Source organism: Aythya marila, assembly GCF_965140915.1.
Source record: "Aythya marila genome assembly, chromosome: 4".
Classification (NCBI taxonomy): domain Eukaryota; kingdom Metazoa; phylum Chordata; class Aves; order Anseriformes; family Anatidae; genus Aythya; species Aythya marila.
Window position 1 is genome coordinate 16,334,366 of NC_139045.1, and position 20,507 is coordinate 16,354,872.

General features: G+C 43.8%; 1 protein-coding gene across 1 annotated transcript in view; it reads right to left on the reverse strand.

Moving 5' to 3' along the window:
* Positions 1-20,507, reverse strand: part of CSGALNACT1 (chondroitin sulfate N-acetylgalactosaminyltransferase 1) — a 43,626-nt gene that overhangs the window by 3,431 nt on the left and 19,688 nt on the right. The window contains exons 3-8 of the mRNA XM_082760214.1: positions 14,635-14,891; positions 11,967-12,888; positions 3,838-4,054; positions 2,507-2,608; positions 1,550-1,728; positions 1,046-1,140 (exon numbers count right to left, since the gene is read on the reverse strand). Coding sequence (XP_082616340.1) covers positions 1,046-1,140; positions 1,550-1,728; positions 2,507-2,608; positions 3,838-4,054; positions 11,967-12,600 — 1,227 coding nt within the window. The 5' untranslated portion in view covers positions 12,601-12,888; positions 14,635-14,891. The remainder of the gene's footprint in view (positions 1-1,045; positions 1,141-1,549; positions 1,729-2,506; positions 2,609-3,837; positions 4,055-11,966; positions 12,889-14,634; positions 14,892-20,507) is intronic.

Consider the following 20,507-nt stretch of genomic DNA (forward strand, 5'->3'; position numbering starts at 1 on the left):
ACAACGCAGTTTGTGGAATGTATGCCAGTTTGTGAGCTGAGCAATATTTCCTTTCAGAGCACAGTGCTTGCAAGCCTGAGGACCTCTGATGGGATCTCATCAGACAGAAGAGCTAATGCGAATTCTATGGTATTGCCAGAACAGGTTTCCCTCCGAGACAAACCAACGAGAAGAATTTTCCAGATACTGCAGTAACACACAAAATATATTTTAAGTGTGATGGCTTAAACAAAATTGCATGAATGAGAAAATATTTTTTAATCCCTGGGTGCTACACAATCTTAATCTTTAACAACTTTTCCCCTACATCAGTAGTCTAGAGCGCGCTCTCTTTTGGAAGAAAGAAAAGATTGTCTGGCTACTTGTTGTGTAACACAGGGAGCAGTAGAAAAAAAAAAAAAACTTTAAAAATATTTGGGGTGTAGTTTTCAAAATCATACTTATTTTTTCTAGATGGATTGCATGAGGTGGCTGTAGCAATGCCAGAAGATTGTACTCAGCCCCCTAGTGATTTTTTTTTTTCAGTTGTGACTGTTGCTGGGCTCTCAACAGCCTCAAACTCTTGACTACAACAACAGTGTCCAGTCTGGGACATCATGAGCCCTGACAGATGCAGTGCCTGGCAAGCACCAGCTTTTGATCATGCAAGAAAAGGAAATATTCAGTGCAGAGGAAATGAAAGCAACATCAGGGACTTTCATCCTAAAAAAAAACAAACAAACAACAACTCATGCCATGGAGTAGTTGTTTGTTAAGTAGAAAATCCCTTCCAGCAGAGAAGCAGACAGAGTTTAAATTCTCAGGTTCTATGTATAAAATCTCAAACAATGGTTAAAATAATTGGTATCAATATATTTCCCTGGGAAACAACTGCAGAACTCACAGTGAGGTGACTGCTGCAGTTAATTTTGTCTGCATAGTACATGTCTTGTTCACCTCACTGTGCACAAAGAATAGAGAAATGCTACCCAGTAGCACATGCACTTTTTAAAAAATGAAAGCTTTGTCCAAGTAAAAACAGGCATTCAGAAGAACATATACTTACTAGCTGTTGTTCTAAAGATGGGATGGAATCCTGGTGGCCATAAATTATACTGGGGTTATACTGGCTGAAGAGAACAGGATAAAACACTTTCTTTCCTGGAAATGACAATAAGTTATTTTTTTAAAAAGCTGCATAAAACACATTTCATGCTCCTCCAAGATGCTTTCTGTGCTGGACCAAAACCAGACCTAGTGATACAAGTTTTCAACTGAGCCTATGTTCTTTGCATGAGACTGAGAGGGTAAAATCAACAAAAAGATCCAGTTCCAGAAAGCAGAGATGCTGAAGGCAAGGAATTCAGTCACAGTGGGTGCAGGGGTGTTGTAACCTTTCAAAAGCCAAGCAGCAATGGAATTTTTATACATGTCTTAATTAGTTCTCTAAGTTTCGAGAATGATTTACAGCAGCTTCATTACCAATTCAAATGTTAGAATACTCTGGTGAGGCTGTTATGCAATAGCTAAAAACCTGCTGAAAGGCTCTGTACTCAATGAGCAGCAGTACCTGGCTGTGTGTTCAATCTACAAGAGTTCAGGAATTCAGCTGTGAAGTATATGTCCACGTCGCAAAAAAAGAGAACAACGTTACTTCCTTTCCAAACTCGAGCTCCGATGTCTAATCCTTTGCCCCTGGAAAATTCTTCATTTAACTGGATGAAGGTGAAGTTCTTGAAGTTGGCTGATCTAGGAGAAAGAAAACAGTCAGCAACTTACATTCTCCTTCCAGCTCCTAATACAAGTGCGGGTAGAAACCCAATATGAAAAAACTAACATAGAAATCTACAGTATTGGGGTTCTCGGAGCAGTTTAGGGGAAGAGATGACCTCTTAAAGTCTTGAGGAGATTTCCACTATGTCTACATCCAGAGTCTGACTCCCTTATTACTATGCTAGTATTCCTGTCAGAGACCTTCCTTGGGCAGATCTCACAAAAATCCCAACAAGGCTTATATAGACAAAAATATTGCCAGCAGGCAGATATAAAATACCTGTGGTCATATTACTGTCTCTGTATAAGGATCTTCTTCCAGCATAGAGATTATAACAAAGGGCTGCAAAAGATCTAACCAAGAACTTTGGTTAGATGGCTCAAACCATCTAGGTCCCGTGTGCTCTGCTGAGAATGTCTGTACCTGACTCTGGAAGTGAGACTTCAGTCCTAACAGTTAAAAAGACACCTTCAAAAGCAGTAAGAAAGTTTGTGAATGAGTGATGTTAGTTTGAAAGAAAAGCTGCACTGAGGTAAATTCAGTAAAATCTGCTTTGTGGCCCTAAAGACCAGTACCATGAAACTGCAAATCTGGGACTGCCAGGATAATGCTGCTTTTATCTGATAGAAGCAAAAGAATGTTTTCTCCAATGCAGTCAAGGACATTTTGGCACAAATTTGGGCAGCTAATTAGCCTCCAATTCATGGTACGGTCGTTGTGTTTGAACAGCACATTAGCCACTCAGATACTTACTTGGAGGTATTTTCAAGTATAGATTTGACTTCATTCATCTGTTCTTTTCCAAAGTAAACTACAGTGAGGTGAATTCTGCCATCCTGCTGAATGCCCATTTCCCTAGAAAACAGAGACAGATTTACGACTTGTCCCGCAAGTTAGCTTTCTTCAACAACCAGTACCAGCTGAAGGCAGAGTAGGGTGGATCTTGGAAGGCGTTCCTGAGGGCATGACTCACTGACAAGGGTCTCTGTACTGACATAAGGGCTCACTGCCTGTCAGAAGGGACCCCAGACTATATTTGAGGCACATTTATCATCCACTCTCTCGGTGGTGTTTGCTATAATAATAGGACACTGCTCAAACAGCCCATTCAGCCACAGGAATGATCAAGCAGGCATCGAATGTAGCACTTCAGAGAACATGAAAAGAACAAGAAGAGGGTTTTAAACAAGCTATATGACTTCTACCTCTTAACCTTGTTTTTAAAACAGATATTTCCAAGTTCAGAGCTTTGGCATTTTGTTAAGGAACATTTCCTAAAATCTAATATCAACTGGAGATCAAGCCAACAGCCTAAAGGTACAACCAATCTGGCCCAGCAATAGACATCATGCCTCACTTGCACGATGTTTAGTCAGCAAGATTTCTCTTATCATCAGCAGAGAGATCAGCATGGCCAGAGGGTGATTTTTCTCATCCCCAAAAAAGCATTTATCAGATGGCTAATTTAGACAAGGAGCCTATTTATAGGTGTCTGTAATTAGCAAAACAAATCCCATTGCAAGAGTCAGTATCTGTTGCTAAGACAGTCTTTTCTGGGCAGCTATGTAAAACTGTATCTCAATTAAGTTTTCCCTCCAAACAGCACCTCTGTGCTGAAAAAGAAAAGGAGTTTAAAAGTAACTATCCTGAATTTCAAATACATTTCCTTTCTGCCTCTGATTGCCTTAATCTCTTTCTCAAACAGGGCCTGGCAAAGTGTCTGGGAGCACTACATTCCTTTTTTTTCTCATTCAGAATGTTCCTCTGCTACTAATGGCACGATAGCCTTACAAGTGTCACATACTAGCATGTGCCCCAACAAACCAGATTTAGACACAAAAGCCAGGTACATGCAAATCAGAAACTCTGATGACTGAAATACAATTGTGTTTACTGCTAAACAATGCATTAAGCACCGGATGCCTTTCAGTCTCTATAATCTCAAAAATGATTTCCTAATGTCACAGTGAGGTGTTATGTAAAAGTAGCATAACTTTTGGCCTTGGTAATTCCTGAAATTGCATCTTAATTTGCAAGTAAGATAAGCAAGATAAAACAGAGGCAGTGCTGGAACAGAGACCCACCTGAAATTCTGCATGAATTGCCGAAATTTGCTGGCTCTCTTGGCCAAGGGCACAATGACATTGATAAGTGTGTCAGCCATATTGAGGTTTTCGTTTTTGACTTTCATTACAGGACCAAATGGCCGAAATAGAACGATCTTCTTGAACTGATGTTTCGTGTCTCCTTTGAAAGTCAGCTCATACAACGTGCCTTTGTCTTTTTCTGTGCGGTAGATCCCTGTGTGAAGACAAGATAGAGAAGTTTTTGAATTAAAGACGGGCTCTGGGGTAGGGGGGGAAGGATGCAGTCTTAATGTGTTACCTCTGAGCCGAAAAAGCAGCAGAGGCACGAGACATTTACCATTAAAACAGTATGCAATTTGCTGTCGTTTGGAGGAGGCGGTCACTCTGGCAGCAACACAGCCTGGGCTGCGGGACTCATTTGGTATTCTGGCGAGCACGCTCCTAGCCTTGGCTGAGTGACAAACCCCCGAAGGTTACCATTTGCTCACACACAGTATAACCCAGCAGACATACTGTCCTTAGCTTACAGACTGACCCAACGGCATGCTGCAGGCATGCAGCCTCCACCCCAGCACACAGCACGCATGGTAATGGCGATGCAGACATTGCGAAAGGCAACCTGCCTCTCTGCAGCATGAGCAACTAAGCCATCTCTCAGAAAAGCAATTTCCTGATCAACACATTAATTTCCTCGTTTCTGGGAGGTGCTCTGCACCTTCTGCTCAGAGAAACTGCAGATGTGGCTACGCTGCTGCATCAGAGCAGGTGGCAAGGTAAGGGAAACATGCAGACATGTTTCTGGACAGGATTTCCTATACTAGGTGGTCAGTACTTTTGGATGTATTTATTACCTATATAGAATGAGCTTTTAACACATTCCATGAGTGAAATTAGTCCCACGCTGAGAGCTAGCACGAACCATAAAAGGAACGGTCACGTCCTCCTGAAATACTATTCTGATATTGCCTTGTGGAAAACAGACTCCATAGTCAGTAAGATTGTAAAGTAGGTATGGGCAGCATGGGGGTAGTCCCATTAAAATCGTGTGCACCTGACACAGAAACTTGCCTTGGTTATATGCAGCAAAGAGTTGTATATGCTTGAAGTTTCACACTATGCCTATACATATCCATAACCCGTCCCCGCTTCATATTAAGATTAAATCCAAGGAGTCATTTCCATAAACTCCTCCCATCTGCGCTTGCGCAATGTCTCCTGGTGGTGGTCATAGGGGGTCGTGGGGATGAAGGTTGATTACTCTTCCTCATCACTGCTAGTTGACCAATTGTCTCTATGCAGACTCAGTTGCTCCTTGGCTCTTGTCCATCCGCAGGGCCAGTTTCTGCCAGTTTCTTAAGATAGGTTCACACTCTTATCAAGGGACTACCCTTGGTAAGGGGCCCAAGGCTTCTTGCTTTAGTTAATTTGCACAATGCACCATAGTTAGCAAAGACACTGACACTAAGTAGCATCCTAGTTTAATGCTGTCAGCGCTCTATCTCTGCTTGATAAGATTCTCCTAACTCCCTCTCTCAATACTTCAGACACGACGTAGTTGGCAAAAAGGCTAGAGATTTTATCTGATCAACATGATGCTTCATGGCCTGCAGTGCATACAGCTTTTTCTTAGATCCACTAGGTTTAAGAAGGAAAAATGAAATGCTAGCTCTAAGTAGTTACACCTGCTATAAAAATACTCACAGCTTCATCAGCGGAATAGCGTGATAGCATTGCTTTCTATCTCTTCAGAAATTCAGGGAAAATGTTCCTGGAAGAAAATGCCTCAGCTTGATTTTTTTTTTTTCCCTTCTCACCTAGTTATGAAGAACAGCTTAATCAAAACAATAGCTTTTTTTCTTTTTTTTTTTTTTTTTTTTTCATCTTAGTTATTCCTTGATGTATAACATTCTTGTGTGTCTGACCTGTAGATCTTTGGCTCTGCAAAAATTTCTTGTGGCAGTCAAGGTCAAAGTCTCCTCTGAATGGCCAAGTGATACAAGCTCTTCAACTTGCATTGTAGGTCTTACATCGGTGTGCCCAGACCATCCAACAGATTCATGAGGTGTGGTTTTATCTAGCACAAGTTCTGTGGACTGCCTCATCTTCACTACCATTGTCTAAGTGTTTATTCTTAAGTGAGGACTTCAGCTGCTTAGTTATTATATGCAGAAAAATGATCTGTTATTGGCTTTGTGTTTTACTTTTAAAAGAAGCTTATTCAACAAATGCTCCATTCCTCGAGCATAGCAGATGAATGCAATGAGATAGCAGATCCATCATTATATTATTTTGCTGCCAATCTTGTAAAACTGTGCCCTTGATTCCCCCCAGCCTTTTCTATACAGTCTGCCCAAGGTACCGACCATAAACTGTATCTGTTACTGAACTTGGAGCTGCACTAGAGAACACCTGAATGGTGACCAAATAGTCCATGCATTTCCTCCTCCTGGTGGTCAGAGAATGGAAACCAGGGCTTTCAATTCAGCTCTCTCACTTATTCTGACAGAAAGCTTGCTGCCAATCTGAGCATATGGCTGGGTGCACTCATTTACAGTTTTTGAACACAGGTCTTGCCAAGGAAGTTCGTATTGTGGCAGGGTAACATAGCCTTTTGACTAAAATTATTAAGCTAAAAAAAAAAAAAAAAAATCTATTTGCATTTTCTCCAGAGAGAAATGGATAGGAATGTTTTATGTTTGACATGGTGAATTAACATTTGTCATAACAACAAAGATCCCAATTAAATTAACCAACTTAATACCTACCAGGCAACATCTAAAACTCTTTTCTACATCCCTTCCTATTCCAGCCAAGAAACAATGAGCCCAGAAGCACCTCTTCTCCAGAGATATACGCTATATTAGAGGAATGAGGGGAGCTTTGCCAAACAAACAAGAGGCAGCTTAAAGCCCACTGCATGTGGCGACCCAAGGGTCCCCTCCTAGTGCTACGCAAACGTCAGCAGGGGCTTCTTCCAACACCTCGGTCCTGTTCTGGTTGAAGATTTCTAGTACAGCTGAAGAGAAGCAACCTAGGTGAAGGCAAGGCTTCTTTGTGCAAGGTGATAACCCAGGAGTTTATAATCCTAACATTTTATCTTAAAGAGAACTGTATGTGGGTTTAATGCATGTAATTAAACACAGCTACTCTCAGTTCACATTTACACTGCTTGTTTTCCTTTCTTACAGGATAAGCACCTAAACTGATAAAAAGTGATGCATCTTTTTTAGAAACAGGGAACAAAGTGCTTTGCCCAAGGTCAGACAGCAAGCCCTGGAAATGAGCCTGAATGCCTTGAGTCACTGTGGGGACTCACCCAGCCGAACATCCTGCTTTTCACAAGATTTTTTTTCCATTTCCGAAGGCACGGCTTCACTTATGCCATTGGGAATTTTTACATCACTCAAAGATGCAAACAGTCTCAAGTTTAATAAATCAACTACAAGGAGGGGAAGAAAAAGGCTCCGAAAACAAGAACAACAATAAAAAACCTTTCCTGAAAAGGTTGTTCCTGAAAATAGAGTACCTTGGAAAGGCTAGATGTTCACTATGGGCAAAAGAAGGTTAATCAATCACCTCTTGCTTCCATTACAGCAGCTGTGTTTCAGGATTTGCACTGCTCCTTTCAGAGGCAAGAAAAAAAGCCTGTGGAAACCCAATATAAAAAGCTAAGTGCCCAGAAGCCCTGGGTCAGCAGAAACTAGCCCTAACATGAAGCAAAAGGACAAGTAAGAGCAAAAAAAAAGAGACTTGGGCTGAAGGACTGACTGAAGAGCAGTAAATTTAAAGTCTTTGGAACAGCAATTTCTAGGGCACTCTGAAGAAATGGAAATACCTAATCTCTACTCATCAGGGCAGGCAGACAAGCTTCAGAGACCTATATGGAAGTGAGAGCTAGCACACAGTCATGCAATCTTATCAAAATGCTGTTCAGTGAATGCCAATTTTAGCCTCAGTTCCACAGACCACAGGTTTCATGGTCTTCCACTGCCAACAGAAACAGTCCCTGGAACGGTGCTCACTGCTGATGTTCTGCTGGATGCCGTAGGAACCACTTTTAGGATTTATCAGTATTCATTGTTCCCTTTATAACCCAATACTGCAGTGGTCTTCCCTCTCCAGAGAGAGAAATAGAGCATCTTATCCTTCAGGGAAGAGAGAGCATCATCCTTTCTCCGTCTTCTTCCTGGGAAAAACTGCCTCAGGTAGCCCATCCCCAGTACCTGACAATTTGAGAAGGCGAAGCCACTCCTCCTCATTTGTCTCAGACCTCGTTTAACATTCCAGTCACTAGTCTGCCACACACTCCAGGTAGAAAACTTATGATGCAGCATATTTAACAGGGCTGTGACAGGGTATTTCTGAAGCAATCCAAAGATTTTTTTTTTTTTATTGGAACTGCTCCTATTGTGAAAGAGTATCCTCAGACAGCGATTACATTCACTTCTGTAACACTGCTCAGGCTTTTCAGAGTCTTCAAATTATTACCTCTGTCTTTGAGAAAATTAATGACTTCCAAATCTATAACAGCTCTTCTGCAATTTACATAAATTAATGATAAGACCTGCTGTTCTGCCCACTGAGCAACTGGCTTTCTACTGGAAGCAGAACAATCCTTTGCCTGTTTAGGATCTTTTTCATGTTGTTTCTTAGTAACTCCTCGTGGCAGAAAACCTGTGAACGTGGTGTAGAAGTGGGAGGAACGAGGTGGCTGAGGGGAGGCTCAGAGCAGCTGGACAGCCCAAGTGCCTCTGTGAACAGAAAAGTGGAGCAGAGCAGCAGCCAGATGGATATGGTTCTGGCTCCAGGGAGAAGGTGTGGCTCTCTTGGTTTTGAGTGAGAAAAAATGGAAAATTCCACCACGTGTCAGCTATTACTCCTGGAAGGAGAACTGTCTGAGAAGCCTAGCCAAATTTCACATAACTGCAGATCTGCTGAGAAGGAGTTTAGCTCAGATGTAAGGTAGTAAGGTCACAGTCTAATTCCCACACACGAGTAGTTTCATCTATAAACTGCAGAGGATACAACACTTATTTTTAGGGATCACAGCCACAGAGACAAAATATTTCTCCTTAAATGTAAGAACTTGAAGAATACTGAAGTACTCTGCAAAGAGTAAAGGTACAAAATGAAGAAAATAAAAAGAGTCACAGACCCTAATGAAGCTTATTGCAGCACACCATCACTCTGCCTATTGGTACATGTTAGCAATGAGCTAGCACTGAAAAAGTGATGGCAGGCATCAGGTGCGAGCCACAAGAATAAAGAGATCCACACAAGAGCCTCAAGCAAACACAGTTTACTTGCATCATTCGATATGCCAGTAATAGTCAGGATCACCAGCACATTTAAGCAAAGAGGACTAAAGCAGGTGTCAAAGACTTTGCTGAACTGGGTAGAAACAGAGAAGTCTCACATCAACAGCAGCAGTTCAGGTTTTGAATCCATCTCTGACCACGATTACCTGATTTTTGTGTCATCCCTCCACCTGCCCAACCTGAAGGCAAAAGTGGGAACCCCACCTTTGACATAAGGGACACATGCAGCTCAGTGTGCTGTTGTTTCTAAAGCAGCTGGATGATAAAAAGAGGGTTAAGTGTTATTACTTCCAATGCAGAACTGGGTCACATCTCTCAGAAAGCTCCAGCTACTCAGGGCAGCTCTAGAAAATGGAAACAGCTGGCTCTGCTGGCTGGGTAACACCACTCATGGTTGCTGTGTTGCTCAACTGGTGCGAAGCAGCCAGAAGCTGCCACGAAATCCAGCCTGTTACTAACTTGTTACACAGGGGTTGTCTCCAAAGCAAGTTTTGAGTCCAACTGATACGTGAAATGCAGAATTGGAACCCCTCTCTCTTCTCCGCATGATATACAACACAATGGATTTGTTTTGTGCTTTGATCTGCAGTTTTTGCTGTTCTTGGAGAATGGAGGATGAGGGAAAGACTGCCAAGAGGTGACAAACTTCCAAAGCAACTCTGCAGGGAAATCTTCTGCCAAATCAGCTCTTTGTGTCCAGATTGAATGCGTGGATCCCTACGTTTGCAAACAAATCAGTCTGCACAGCTGAGTAAGAACGAGGATTTGTTACCTTTCATTTACAGAGGCACCTTCCTTGCAGGGGAGGACACAAGGAAGGTCTCTTGAGCTCACACCGAGTTGCAGGCGAGGTTCCCTCCTTCTGAATTCGCTCATTACTGAATGTGAAAGTCAACGAGGCAATTAGTGAACCACAGAGCCAGCACTGCAGGGCTGCAGCACGCATCCCTTCCACACGCCTGCCTGCACACCAGTTTCTGCCTTGTTCCTCAAGGACAGCACTGGTAAGCAGGCAAAGCCCCTGGGTTGCGTGTGCATAAAGGCAGGCTCTAAGAGAAAGGTAACTTCAGGGGAATATTGAGCAATGTACAGCAAGAAATGTCTCCTCCTTTCTCCTCAGCCTCTCCCTGTGAAGCAACTGGTGCCAAGCACTCATACGTGCTTGTTCAGATCCTTAGAGTATGACGACAGCTCCTATAATAAACAGTGGCAACATTTTGAAACGATAAACTGAGCAGGCAGCAGGAAGCAGACTGGAAGCAAGTAGCCCTGTGCTGCACTCAGCTGCTAGGAGAAGGAGAACTTCCCAGTTCTTCGCCCATGCCCTTGTCCCATCTCTGAGCAAGAAGAATTTGGCTGGCATGGAAGAAATGCTGGGACCAGAAGAGAGCCAGGACCTGCCTCAGCAGGGCCTCCATCTGACCAACTCATGCCCAGGCTGTGGGAGGCACCTGCCCACCTGCAGGTGTGACCTGGCACGGCCTCAGGAATCTGCTCCTCTGCACACCACGGTCACCAGAAACACGCAGAGCAGCCAGGAACACCTGGCCACTGCACAACAGCACGAGTTCGGTCATCATGTGGAGGATGCATCTTGCTCTGTTCATTAAAGCTAGGTGAAGAGAACAATCCACAGCAGAATCGGTAGTCATTTGGGATACGCACAGGGGCTTGTGTTCAGCACGAAGCAGCCATTCCATAAAAGGTGAGTGTCTTACCTACAAGCCCTCCGAGTCTGCAGCAAGATCATCTTGGGATCAGGAAGACAAGTTTCTCCTCCTCTGTTAAACTCAGCTAGATCAAATCTCTCACAGACAACATTACTGAACAACAAACAGGGAACGTAACAGTTCCTGTGAAGTGAAACTAGGACGGCCATATTACAAGACAAGATGTAAGCTTTCTTAGTCGCTAAGAAACAGTCGTGAGCCCTTGGAAACAAGATCTGTGAAATCTTGTCCTATATGCTTCTGCTGCACACATCCCTGTCCTGTTAACTCAGAGCTCAGACTTCACAACTCCCGGAACACATCTGGTGCCTCTGGCTAGGAGAAAGCACCTGGCTGGAAACAAGTAGGCATTTCAGACAGAGGGACAGGAGGCAGGATGTAAAAACTGGTTGTTTTTAGAGGTGGCACTTTAAAAATCCACGCTGACTGCCTCAGTATCGTATGCACGAGTGTCTCTAACTCCTTGCAGAACTCAAAGGCTTCTGAGCCACGTGCAGGACTCCCCCTCTCTCAGTTACTTCACCGCTGAATGGGTAAGCCACGTGTCACCTCAAGTAAGAATCCAAGGGCTCAGTTTAGAATCCACCCCCGGTATGGGAGATTCCTTGTAAGGGTTCAGGTTTCCGTAGCCTTTTGAGGGTACAGGTGATATCAGCTGAGTTCCTGAGCTCCTCAGCTGCCACCCTCGAAACCTGTCTCACCATGACCCCATTGCCTCGGGTGGAAGTGTGCAGGTGGAGTGAAGGCAACACCAGAGTTTGGGTTTGAACTGGAAGCGCCAACCTTAACACTGGTGACAGAGGTGGGATTACAGCCCATGATTTATTCCTTGCTTTGTCAGCTCTGAAGTGACCATAACTAGAGAACCCAAAGCACACGGTGGTGGTCACTACAAGAGACTGACAGGCTCTGTTGTCCCTAATTCCAGCTCCCTAGAAAAGCTGATGCTCTGCAGCTGTGCCCAAGGCAGCCTCGCTGGCTTACAGCACTAACGCCATCCCAGACACGTGTGCTGCCACACCGCACCCCGTCAGCAGCACCACGCATGCGGCCTCCAGCCCATTGGCTGTGCACAAACCTTCGATGAAGTCCGAGGCTGTGTACATGCGGTGCTTTGCGTTGCTGTCTCCCTCCGGATTGTTCAGACTCCCAACAGCTAACTCGATCACCTCCACCAGCTCATCTCGCTTGTCCTTCCTCACGGGCTTCTCTTCTGGGTGGCGCGTCAGCCCCGTCTCCAGCTGGTACACCTTCTGCAGGGTAAAGCTCTCAAAGGGCACGGCCGCGTACTCTGTGGACAGCTTAACGCCGCTGTGCACCTCTGCTCTGTCTATCTGGGAACGGAGGAAAGCCAGCAGGTTAGCCTGGGCCTTCCCTGGGTTACCGGGGTCAAGCCGAACGTCCAAGGGGTCTGGGAACTGGTCCTGCACGTTCTTAAGCTGCTCGCTCCTGCCCTGGAGCTCAGCCTTCAGCTGGGCAATTTGTTTCTTCAAGCTGACGATGTAGTTGCGGTGCTGCTCTTCTCGCTCCTGCAGAATAGCTTCGTAACCCTCCTTGGCAGTCGGACTGTGCACCCTGGGCAAGGCAAGCTGCTCGTTGTCACCCCTGGGCGTGCAAGCCAACATGTAAACGATAGACACCGAGCAACAGGCCACCACCAGCAGGCCTACGAGTCGGGGGAGAAATATAACAAACCCTCGTCGGAGCATCATTTCTCAAAAAGCAGAGTCTAAGCCGAGAGGTGCAACAGTTCTTCCATCCATGCAGCGCCACAGAGGCCTCTGGATTTGAAGTACTCTTCCACAGATGCATGTATGGACAGGAACTGGCTTGTCAGCTCTCTTAAAATGGGTACTCTGCCCGCATTTTGGGCTCTCTCTGGTGTTTACTTAGCAGGACCAGAAGACAAGCTGCAGAGCAGGCAGGACACCTCCTGATCCTCATGGTAACACCTGCACTGCTGCAATGTGCTCTGCTGGTGTCTGATGGAGCCTGAGGACCTGGAAGACAAATGACAAGGACAGGCATTCAGGCACGTTAGAATTTGGTCAGTCAGTCTGCACTGTCAAGAGCATCCTAAGGATTTACTATCATTTCTCAACTGCTCTGTTGGATCTCAGAGCTATGAGGTGCTCGTGCTAACATCCAGGAGGTGCTGAGACCCTTGTGCAGACAATCCTGCATGCACGTGCTTCATTTTAACAACATGACCAGGCCTCAGAGTCTGTCATGCTTTAGGAATACCAGGAAGTCATCATCTGTTACTTCCCAGTCAGGTGCTAAGGCCGCTCAGCTCATCTGAGCAATGCTGGCCCTCCAAGCTCTCAGCTCCTGGAGCGCACACATTTTGGAGGCAGGGTGTCCCACAGATATACAACATGCTTCAGGTTCCAGGCATGTTCTTCCAAAGCACCAGGTGGCAAATGTGGTCCTGTTCAAATACACGAAGCTCGATCTGGAGCAGCAATTCTAGTTTCTAGAACTAGCTCCTAGTAGAGTCTACAATTTGCAAACCAGGTATTTTGTCTGGTCTGTGTGAGTGTCAGCCCAAGAGGGAACAGTGACAAGGTTTTTAACAGGTGACAATACAGAAAGAAACAAGAATCCTATCAAGGCCAATTGCTGAAATTCTGCTTCAGTCTGACATATCCTCCCAGGTGCTCCCATAAACACAAAGAACTAGAGGCAGGGTTTTTCAGAAGCACTCAGATCAAGTCTTACTCAAAATCAGGGGAAGCTTTGTTTCTATCCAGCTGGCTGTCATCATTGCAGACTATATCATCATTTTAAGGTCCTCTTTGGTTTCTCATAACATTAAAAAAAGATCTTGCAACAATGCCTCATACTACTCTGTTTTCCATATATGCTCTCTGCCCAGGAGTAAAGACAAAAGAGGAAGTTTAGGGAAAATCAGCTTAGGCATTTTTAAAAATAAGGAAATCTAAAACTCTGAACATAATATTTTTTATTATTATTATTTTTTATATGACTTCCTTGAGTACAGTTAAAAACAGGAAAGAAAAATTAGATGACTTAACATCAATATTGATCTAGACATAAGCTACATTAAAACAATTATGCTGACAACACTACCAGTGGGATTTTCAAAATCCTTCAGTTTTGGCACAAGTCTGGACCTATGAAAGGAACTTCTTCATTTATTTGTCTGACAGTAGACTTAGAGCAGAGCTGAGTAACATCCTAGATTACACTGTGAGACTGCATAGTTAGACTCGAACACAATCAAATTAAGCCCTCCCCAGTCTCCTCTTGGATGCTTGCATGCCATTATGACAGGTTTTTGCAACAGAGATTTGTAGCCTCATTAGTCAGACATCCTTTCTGGCAGACCCCTAGGTAAAAACAGTTTATCTAACAATGCATGTGCTTTTCAGAGTTATTTCTAGTGTCGAGTCAAAGACTTCTGTAGGACTTTTTATCAACTTCAGTGTCTTGCTGGCCTATTACTCTGTATGCAGCAATTATCCAGTGATATTTCTGATCTTTTAGCTATTATCAATATTTTAGCAGTCTGAAGATTTACTTAAAAAATAGAGGAGGAACGGAGGGGACTAGAGCAAGCTATAAAAATACTAGCACTATTTGTCTCAAAATAATGCTGGATGGCTATTTAGTATTTACAGGATTCTCCAGAAAACATCAGTGTTTTCAAAGGAAGAATTGCTGATGATGAAGAAAATACTCAAGCAGCAGGAAAAAGGACAGGACGAGGTTGGCATCCTTACCTTTTTGCAGTGATCTTCTCTTTGGAACATCTTGGTCTGCTACAGCTGCTTCTCAGCTTGCCACAATCATCTCTTGTTTATCTCCCTTCTTATGTCCTTCCCAGAAAACGCGCGTACTATAAAAAGCACTGTCAACCTCACAACACCTCTTCATTGCTTTCACATTTGCCAGCTGCCTACATCTTCAGTCTGCCTCCTGCGCAGTGAAAGGCTGTAGTGGAGACGCTTCCTATGGATGCGCTATAAAAGTTGGCCTCCTGCAACGTAAAGAAGCTTGTCAGAGCACGGAAATTAAGCTGGGCAGTTCTAACTGTACAACAGATCTGGCTAGAGGATTGCAAGAAGGTAGTGTGCAGTGAGACAGGGTCAGGAAGTGGTGAGATGCAGTACATAAAGCACTGCTGTGCTTGTATGCTTCAGTTCACACAATTAGTCCATTGACTGAATTGGCAGAAGCTGAACATCACTGAAAGGATTAGTTGTGCTAACATGGCCTAAACTGAAATTACATCCCAATGGCTTAGATAAACACACAATTTCATTTCTATAAGCAGCATCGGATTCAGGTTTTGGGTGAAGAGCTCTTCAAACATTGACCTTAAAATATATGTGCACGTATAGCTGTATTTGCTCAAACATACTGGGTCTCTCTTTAAGGGACTCTTTTTCCTGACTAGTTTTCTGGTTTGTAATCTTACCCATCACTGAAGCATCTTAAACACATTTTGGGACAATAAATTAACTGAGCTACTCTGTCCTTTGAAGCAGCACTGTCATAACAAGAAATTCACGCCATGGGTATTTCTACCTCCTCCAGGGGGATTTTACCATCACAACTGGAGGCATCCTAACAACAAGCACCCATTTCTTACCCTCTATTGTGAGAGCTGTCTTATTAAGTTGGACTGGTGGCTTTGGAGATGCTGCTTTACAGACTGCGATTGATACTTCAATATAGAGATGCTACTGTACTGTGCTATCTGAGAGACGTGCTTGTGAAAGCAGCCCCCATCCGTGCCAGTGCCAAAAAAAACAGCCAAAGTCAACACCGAAGGTGGTCACGGCTGCGGCATCTCAGCTGCGCAGACAGTACCAGCAAGCCAGGGATGGGAAAACTCCTCCTAACAACCATCCTCTTGATTTCGCCAGACCTACAGTCTCACACCAACTGAGTGAGCCTGAGATGAAGTGGAGACAAAATGAAATCACAGTTTTTTTTCCAGGAACTGACAAAAACACCTCTGTATTTGTCAGCAGTCAGCTGCATTGAGTAGTATTAGTCTGTTTGCAAAGAGGAGCTTTAACAAACACACAGGGGTTAGTCTGATAGCCAAGGAAAAGAACATTAATTCTAAAAAAGACTCTGTTTGCCAAAACAGCTTCAACCTCAGCTCAACCTGCTAGCCCAGCCAGAGGTCAGCCTGGCTCACAGAGGTGCTTTTCATGTGTGTCAGGGAGCCTGGTCCCAAAAATGACCTGAACGAAGCAGCAGGTTCTGTCCCCGCTGCAAGCACCACGAAAACTGCTCTGTACAGCGGAGGGTGCTGCACCCAGCCATAGGGAGTGGCAAAAATTAGGAAAATTGGTCTGAAATTTTGGATGGCATGTACCCACTACTGTTACGCACCAGCATCTGGATTTTTAACGGACTATGGAGGTACAGGAAATTTATTTCTGCTCATAAAAAAAACAGCGTGTTTCAAGCCTGAATTTTTGGCACTCAAAAGACCAAAGTGTGAATTCATGCAGAAGAGAGACTCAAAATAATATAAACATTATATCTTTACATAGGCTTCTCCCCTCTGAGCTCTGCACTCTCCTTACTCTTCATGTTGAGGACAGAAACAGATGGCAGAAGAACAGTCATATCTGCAGACAACAGTCTCTCAGCATGTATGGCATGGACAACGCCAAATAACTCCATGTTTTTACGTACCTTCTGCCACAGCTTTCCATCACAGGTTTAACTGAGACTAGCAATTGCCATTTTAGAAAACAAAACTTTTGGATTTTTTTTTTAAAGAGATGGTGAATGGCAGAAGCTGCAATTAGTTTCCATGTAGGTGTTTGAAAGGTCCTCGCTGAACAGCAGCACACGTCACGGTGAGATTTCACTAGAATCATACTAACCACCAAAATGAGCCGCAGGGAGAAGGAAACAGATGTTTCACCCAGACTAAATGCCTTACAAAAAATTACTGCAGCCACTTGGCATTTGCCTTGAGCTTTCTAATTACAAGGACTGCGCATAGCACTGCAGACAAATTAATCTGCTTTAAATGTTAGAAACAAGATTGCGCCTATGCCACCATCCCAAGCAGGCAGAAACTCAATCCACTCATCACCAGGGAACGTGTCACAGGGCTTAAAATCTACTCTCACCAGTGTCTAAGATGCATGTGGAGGGAATGCGAGAAGAAATGATTTCTCCTTAATGACAAATCATGATTTCTCACTACTGCTCAGTCCATGACATCCGATCTTTGTTGTCTGCCTAGGGACAACTTATAAAAAATGCTGCATAAAGGGAAGAGCCAGTCTGTTAAACTGACTGGATGCACCTTTGTAGTCTTTCTTTATTGTCACCTGTTAAAAACTGTACCACTGCCCGCCCCGCCATGAGCTGACACTCACACATACCAAACAAACCACTGGAAATCCTAATACCTGGTTTGCAATTCACACAACACTTGAAAGAGGAATAAAGGATTGCTAAGAAATTGCATCCAGAATCAAAATGCTGACTAAAATTGTTAAAAGCTAAATGTTACCGGAAGACAGTAGCTAACTTAAAGGTAAAAACCTTTATTTCTTAATCTGATTCCAGAGCTAATTATAGAAAATCTTGCATTCATTGCCACCTGTAATCTCCGAGAGAAAAGCGTCTAACTCCACCCACAGGAAGACAATTGCACTGTTCCGCTCGATAATTAACAATTACAATCCGAGCAACTGTGGCAAATCAGGTGCCACAACTCTTAGAAGCAGTCTTAAACAAACCAAGAAACCCTCAAAACGATGACTGGCAATGGAAACACTATGCTCTGCTCTTGTGAAGGAAACGAGTAGTAGCTGGGTTTACCTTCAAGATACACCTATATGCTCCTCACTCTAAAAGTTTAAAAAAATAAAACAAAACAACAAACAAACAAACAAACAAACAAAAAAGCACAACACAGGAATTATAACTTCTACATGCATTAGTACTCCAGCACCTCAGGCTGCTATTTTGATCGTTTCCCTCTTACCAAGGTAAAGCAGTAACTTTACCTAACCACACTGACGGCCAAGCCTCTCCAGCTGAGTTTGGAGGTCCACAGGTATTCGGTGCATTAGATCATCCACCTGCATGCAGTCTTCGTGTTTGTGCAGGGGATTCTTTCCCCAAAACAGTCCAGGACAGAAATCCAGAGGCACTCTGAAAGTCTTCTGCTCTTATAAGCAGTAAGCATGGTATAGTTTCAATATGAAATATGTTTTTTACAGTAATCATTAGTTCTAACACAAAATCTCAGGAGTATTAGGGCCCGCCTGTCCTGCCTGTTTATTTCTGTGTGTGGATGCATTGACGTGGATATAAACACAGGAGTGAAAGTACCTTTGCTTTCCACTCTTCCTTGTAAAGAAATTAATTTTAAAGTAAAAACAAAAAACAATACCAAAAAAACCCCAAACCACCAAAAACAACAATACACAATATAAGTGTTAAGCCCCAATTTCTATCTACATCCCAAAAGAACCAATGTCTAAAATTATCTCCACAAACCAACACCACTTATTACAAAATAGAAGGGTTTTCCTTTACGTAACTGCATCAACACTCCTCCAGCAGCGTTACCTGTTGAAGACCCGGCTGTTTTCCACAAAAGCAATTGCATGAGTCTGCATTAGGGAAGTTATTTTTGCGTGAGACACTCAGATTTTCACCACACCACACCACACCACACACCCTTCCACAGTACACCACCTCCCTCTGTTAAACGCAGTAGCTTGTAGTAACAGAAGCCCGCACGTTCTCAGTACCACTGTTAGTTGGCTGTGCTATGGGACACCTCCAGAAGAACTGTGAGAACGAGTCAGAAACCCACCTTGTCTTCAGAAATCCTCCAGTTTTGCCCAGTTTGTATCACAAGGCTCTCCAGGCATGTGTAACATTTCACTCGTGTTTATTTGCAACAGAGCAAGACAGGCAAAATGCTCTGCTCAGTGCTAGAAAACATAGCAGTCTGCTTCCTCTTACAAAGTGACCACAAATGCCAAAAAATCCTTTGGAACCCGATGTGTTTGCAAAACTTATCTGGAACTTTCCATCACTCTGTTTAAACCCCAGCGGGCGATGTGACAGATGCATCATCCCCTGTCAAGCTCCAAAGAGAAGCTGCAGAGAACAGCTGACAAGCATGCATTGCTGCTCCAGAGATGCAGTGACTCACGCAGAGTCCTTCCTTGCTGCACAGAAAGAAAAAGGCTTTTCTCCAAGTAACCATTTCTCCCTAGCATGCTCTGACCTGCAGAGGTTTAGGAAGTCAGGTGCTCCAAAAGTGTTTTCAATTTGCTTAAAATGGAGATGGCAAATACGCATTTGAGCTGGCTTGAAGATATGCTTGTTCTTTGGAGAGTAAATTAAACTCTTACCATTGCCAGCCCTAAAAATTAATTGCTGGGCTGGACAGCTGAGATGTGCAGCTTTGCTGGAAGACTGGCATCTGCTGACCATGACCTTCAATTTCATTTCATTTTGGTAAGTGTCGTCTCAGTTTTGTAGATGTGTCAAAGAGCAGTTGGCCCCAAAGACAGCAGGCTGCAACAGCCCTGTGCTACACTGCAGGTAGCTGCATGCTTCCTGAGAACAGAGCCCTTCTGCAGGAAACTAGCTCACAGAACAAGGACAACCTGCTGCCAGAGAACAGCTAAAGTTTACTGCACTAAATTTACTTCATTTGAAGATCTAATTTAATAACTGCTTTGCATTTAGAGGGTTTCCAGAAAGACTACACTCAGTTTAAGCATAACACTAAGATATGACAGCTTCTGAGTTGGCTTAGAGTCAGCATAAGATGCACAGGAAAAAAAACAAAAAACAAAACAAAACAAAACAACCACACAAAACACATTTTTAATATGTTGCCATTAAAATAAGCAAAAGACTAGATTTTGCTTATCCATTTAAGTCTGGACATGAAAAATGCTGTTCTTTCACATGTAATGTTTACACACATGCACTCAGTGATTGACACTGATGCAATCTGGAGCCCCGTGCATGTGCACAGACCTGCGATGTGCATCACAAACCAGTGAAGGATTTAGCATGCTTCTAATTAAGCATGAGCTTTTTCTCCATTGATAAAAATACATGAACTTGTATTACTCTCCCGGCTTTGGCTGGGATGGGGTTTATTTTCTTCACAGAGGCTTGTATGATGCTGTGTTTTGGATTTTTGATGAAAATAGTGGTGATAACACACTGATGTTTTTAACCGTTGCAGTTACCAAGGACTTTTCTACTACTCAGGCTGCCTTGCCACTGAGGAGGCTGTGGGTGTACCCGAAGCTGGGAGGGGACACAACTCATGAGTTTTTGCTTTTACCTTTCTGATTTCTCCCACCTGGGGAGAGTGAGCAAGAGGCTGTGTGGTACAAAGGTGCCTGCCAGGGTTAAGCCACACCAGTGAGTGAGCTGTGTTCACAAACAGGAGAGTTAGCTAGAGTAGTTAGACCGAGGTGCAGAATGAGAAGCAGTGTGTGTGTTTTGCAATGTTGTCTTTAGTCAGGGCTGTATAAGCACGCCCACATTCATCTGCCACCAGACTAGCCGTGCAGCTGGAGCTGCCAAGCGCAATGAAAGTCCACCGCTCTGAGGGGAGCTGTTACGT